Genomic DNA, 5,622 nt, shown 5'->3' on the forward strand with positions numbered 1-5,622 from the left:
GATATACACAGGGCTGGCGGCCATTATGAATTTCAAATGACAGTAAATGTCGGGTAATTAGTTTCGCTACACTTTGCTCGATGACAAATGATTTAGGTTTTTTTGATTTGTTAAGAATATGGTTGCAGGTTTTCTTACGGACAATTTGCTAAAATGTTCAGGTATTTCTGTTTCATGGCACGTGCTGCCTTAACTTCTTGGCGTTGCTATAGTAATCACCAAAAGGTCAACGATAATGCAATTGTCTGAAACAAAGTCAGATGATATCGATGAGGTAATTCCATCGTCCAGTCTTAGTATTTTGGCTCATGAACTCTCTTCAACCAAGGCCTTGAAATCATGCTTGACCGTGAGAAGCTTCCACGTTTCAAAGACACTGGAGACATCAGTAGTCCATGGACACACTCTGTGCATGTCACAGAGGTCACTATACTTGGCAAAGGCTATAAACTACAATCTACGCCCATAAAAAGAGTACTGTTCACACGCTTCGAGTTAGTCGCTTACTTACTTGGATAAAGTGTATAGCAATTTAAACTCCTTCACCATATCTTGTGCAAGAACCATGGTCTTTGCAAAAGAGGGTCTAGATCAGACAATCCTCCTTTCTCATGTGATAGCAGTAACGACACGTCAAACCATTTATTTTGCTCGAGTAAATTCTATAACACCTTCTGGCACCACTTCTATAGTTTCTACAAATAGTATCTTGTTCTTTGTAGACCTAGTCTTCATAATGTACACCTTGGAGACACAAGTGCTTTAAAGTTTATTTTATAGCTTACTTTTGATGCCTGCATCAAGTGACGTAAATTAGCATAACATTTGCATATTAAATGTTTGAGATATTTTGGCTATTTTTTGCTATTACCGTTTGTCCGATATCTGTTTTATTTGTTTTGTCATTTCCAGAGGATGACCTCACTCAGTGTAGCACAATCGATGGTAAAATTTCTATATGCATATACTTTGGTTTAATTTTCTAATTTGACGTCGATACATTGAACCTATGATGTTACCGTTGTACCTACGGTATTACGCCTTTAAAGTTTATAAAGTTTGCTATTGTGATAGTTGTCCATATCAAGTTTAGTAAAAAAAGATATGAAATTTAAATAATCTAATTTTTAGAATTTTTTCTCATACTTTGATCCACACTATTATTTTTTGTGAAACCGTGCACCCCACAGTAATCAAATCTGGTTTTTAACTTCAAACCAGTTACCTCATTTAGTTTGCTTCAATAGATGTTCAAATTTGAGCATGCAAATACTCAGGGCTTATTTTCTTACAGTTTTTTTTTTCAAGAAAATGTCTTTCCTTATACAACATGTATTAAGCTTGTTAGGAATACATTCGTTAATATTCCCACCTTACTATTTTACATTAAAATCTTGAAAGTTGTTCATTATCTCAGTGTAAATTTGATTACCCTGTTATATACAAACCCAATCAGTATGTACTATAATATAATTATATTATGTTAGAGAATGCTTATCCGGAGACCAGTACTTGTATCCATGGATACAGTGATTCTATTAGTGATTCTAATATTGTAAGCTATAGCTGTATGTAATATTTCAACCTATCTGCCATAAGGGAGGGTTCAGTTATTACGGCCGGGAGTGGGCCTGCAAAATTCAGGGGTCACCTTAAATTTGAAAACTGCAAACGAGGGTCATGTATTTTCTAAACAGCTCAGAGGGGGTCACTTAATTTTCATTAATATCAATCCCGTCAAAAAGCAGTTTCAGTGTTCAAAAATATTCTGGGAGATGAAAATAATTCGCTGCATTCTCTGAAGTCATTTAACTGTAAATCTGAACAAAAGTACAATTACGTGTATCTGTCACATGAACATCTTGACTAGGCAACTCTGAGGTTTGTCTTACTGTAAATCGAGCTCACTGAGGGCAATGAACAATTCCTACTACTTACATATTAGAGATATAGCAAGTTTTGTCAGGGAAATTATTTAACAGTTACCTGTAGACTACTAGTACCATGAAAAGTGAAATTATATTTTTAGGTGAAATTCTAATATCATAATTGTTGTCAACATCTGAACTTTCAAATACCCTATTGAATCAAGTACATTTGTATCAATCATCAAACACCTTTAAAGCACAAATTAATTTAGTCAAGCCTTGTAAAAAAAATATTCATAGTTTTCTCTTAGACTCCAATGTATTGTGAATTAACATTTTGGTGAAATTCCGAAATCCAATTTCTTGCACACATATCCATTTGTAACCACCCTAGTCTAATCAAGTACATTAATATTAATAATCAAGAGTACATAAACACATAGATTTACCTATTTTTGTATTTGAAAAAAATTATTCATAGCTTCCTCATAGACTCCCATGTATAGTGGATGGACATTTTCAGTGAAATTCCAAAATCAGATTTCTTGTACGTACAAATAATATGCAGCTTTAATCATCATATTCTAATCAAGTACAATTATGTTACAATTATTCCACGTCTGTATATGCACAAGTATAGCAAGTTTTTCATTGGAAAAAATTATTCACAATTTTATCATAGACTCCCATGTATAGTTGATGAACATTTTTGGTGAAATTCTAAAGTCAAATTTTTTGTCCACATACCAGTTGTAACAACCCTACTCCAATCAAGTACTTTTATGTCAATAATCAAATATCTATAAATGCATAGATATAGTTTTGTATTGATAAAGTTTTACATAGTTTTCTCATAGACTACCATTTATAGTGAATCAACATTACCAACAGCTGATTATCAATTAAATCCTAATATTAAAATTTTGTACACACACGCTTGTACGAAAACATTGCGATCCACCTGTAATTTCTGTCCAATCCCCTTGAGGGGTAATTTCAAAATTAAAGCGAGTCAGAAGGGGAAATTTGAACATTAACACCTTGTGAGTTTGTAGGGAGGGTCATTTGAAAAAATCTGAGAATCTTATTTTTGAGAATATGCCCCTCAAGAGGTGTATGTGTGTGGAACTGTACTCAAGCAATGTGTGTGTGTGTTGGGGGGGGGGGGTCATGAAATTTTTGTCATCTTAAAAGGGGGTCATCATTTTTTTGGTGCAATGAGTGGGAGGGTTTCACTTATTTTGACTGATGCGCAGGAAGATTTTGCCGGCCCACCCCGACCATAATAACTGAGTGTTCCCTAAAGAATCATTAGCAATTGACATGAATGACAAGAAATATCACATACGTTTCGCATATTTCCAGTGTTTCCCAGGCTAATTGTCTGTCTTGCCAGTTTTAACAAATTCAGACCCACTCCTTTATTTCTTAACAGAGCTGGTGCTTCAGTTTGTGGCATTAGAAAAATTAGAAGAGGACTGTCTTGAGGCGACATCAACTTTTAATCAACAACTGAAGGTCGGAACAGATGAAGTGCCCCTTGTGACAATGGCAACGCGTGTGTTTTCTCTCTTGATCGCATGTGTTGCGATTTTTCTCCAAGTGAAATACTGTCTGTCATATATGAAGCACGACTACATAGACTGTGGGGATATCCCTTGTACTTGTTTTGACGAATACTACGTGGACTTGTCGGGAACAGACGGAAACTCGTCAGCCAATGGCACCGCTGGCGATTGGGTGCCAAAGGACACCAATATTGAGTGCAGGAGTAAAAATCTTACAGATATACCAACACGTATGTTATCAAATGTTACTGATCTCAGGCTGTCTCACAATAGAATCACGCATTTTCAGGGGAAACAACTGCAAAATTTATCTAGCTTGGTTTACCTTGACCTTGGATACAACGATATATCACGAATCGAAAAGGAGGCCTTCTGGGGTCTCTCAAGATTAACAATTCTTCTAATGAACCACAATAGTCTCTCTGAATTACCAAACGGGGTATTTAGTCATCTAATTGAATTAAACTATCTTCACTTGGGTTTTAACAATCTGAAACGTATTCCAGAGCTGAAGGGACAAATGTCTCTTGCCTCCTTGTCAATAAATCACAATGAAATCGAAGTAGTGAGTGTCAACGATCTACCTGAAGCTCTCGAAATAGGCTCTATAATACTCCGAGGAAATAAAATCCGTCATTTTCCTGTTTCCCTGGCCTCGTTTATTGAGGAACGCATCGCCACATACGGATACCTGGCAGTTGTTGGGAACCCATGGGTGTGTGACTGTCAGATGGCTGACTTGAAGAGAGTGTGGACTTCACATCCACGTTTCCTCGCCGACTCCTTTTACTGTGATCGACCTGAAAGATTAAAAGGCAAAAATCTATGGAATATTCCCTTCAGTGAATTGGTCTGTGATAACAGCACCCACAACACGCCAGTCGACGGTCATGAGATTGAAATGGATGCCTCCTATAGTAAAGGACAGCTTATCGGTACTGGCATTGGCTGCTTTGTTTTTGGAGTCATAGCGTCGTTGATGGCGTATTTTGTTTTGATCTTTGTTAGGAAAGTTAGAGGGCGCCAAACTGCTGAAGATAGTCCTATCGTGGGAATGGAAGACATCTCTGAATAATTACAAGTGTCAATCGCTGTGTCGTGGAGATTAATCGCTATATGATAACCTTTTTTTAATTTGACAAACTTGAACATTGATAATATCAAACCTTTCTGATTTTATTAACATTGGAAAACCCTTCCTAGGCATAATACAATGTAGAGGCTTACAGTGCCTGCATGGACTGAGTATCGTATATTTTTCTTTTTTCACGTACTGTATGAGATCAAATGAACGTGTGCTAATTTGCATTGTAGTCAATGTTTGTATATCTTCCTTAGTCCATTATTTCCTTCAAATATTTCAATTTTTGAAACAGTTAACATATATCTCATCATCATAAGGGAATAGAATTTCTTAGAATTATTTTCACAACCACTTATGTCATGTTTTTCAGTTCTGGTAAGTTTGACCACGTGAATGATCTGTCTATTGTTTAATATTGTTTCTCTATAATCATTATGTTTAAATTCATTGTTAGTAACCTTTTCTTTTGTTCTTAAATTTGCTGTATTACCACCGTTGACATTTGTATATCAGCTCTTTCATTTTAATATTAACAGACACTCTTTTATTTTCATTGTTGTCATATTTTTACAATGTAGAATAAATTTTTATCCTGATATCGTTGTAGGCATAATATGATCCGCAGCCGCAAGGTGCTGTTTCCATGATATGTACGTCTGCTATTGAAGCACAAGGCGTATCTTTCGACAAAAGTAGTGTTGACAGAATGTCCGAATCAAAAACCGAGTCCCTTTCCTTTCTCGACAACGTATCTTCTATTTTGAGAGAATTTCCCGGCAAGTAGAATGCACATCGGAGGCAGATATACAGGCTCTCATATTTATTTCAAATATTTCTTCTGTCCTATCACTTTCGGTGGCTTCTTTCAAGCTCTGGGTGCAAGAAAATGTTTCACCGTCTTAGTTTTTGTGAAAATCGAAATAGTATTTTTCGCTTCAGAGTTAACACTGGGTTGGCCATCATTTTGAATTTCAGGTATCGTGTAAAAGTTGAGTAAATTGATTCCCTAGCACAAACCTGTGCACTGTGATCCGATCCCCATCTTTATTTAAGATATTTGCAGGAGAATGGTTAAATGTTTCAAGGGGACATTTTAGGTGAC

General features: G+C 36.1%; 1 protein-coding gene across 1 annotated transcript; it reads left to right on the plus strand.

The window, feature by feature from the left end:
* The first annotated feature begins 3,416 nt into the window (after positions 1-3,416).
* Positions 3,417-5,116, plus strand: LOC139114562 (leucine-rich repeat and fibronectin type-III domain-containing protein 5-like). The gene has a single exon (XM_070676364.1). It carries the CDS (start codon positions 3,417-3,419, stop codon positions 4,509-4,511), a length of 1,095 nt encoding a protein of 364 aa, XP_070532465.1. The 3' UTR covers positions 4,512-5,116.
* The last annotated feature ends 506 nt before the right edge of the window (positions 5,117-5,622 follow it).

Source organism: Ptychodera flava, chromosome 2, assembly GCF_041260155.1.
Source record: "Ptychodera flava strain L36383 chromosome 2, AS_Pfla_20210202, whole genome shotgun sequence".
Taxonomy (NCBI): domain Eukaryota; kingdom Metazoa; phylum Hemichordata; class Enteropneusta; family Ptychoderidae; genus Ptychodera; species Ptychodera flava.

Excerpts from the sequence above, each read along its gene's own strand:
- LOC139114562 (XM_070676364.1), top strand. The coding sequence starts at position 3,417 with ATGGCAACGCGTGTGTTTTCTCTCTTGATCGCATGTGTTGCGATTTTT.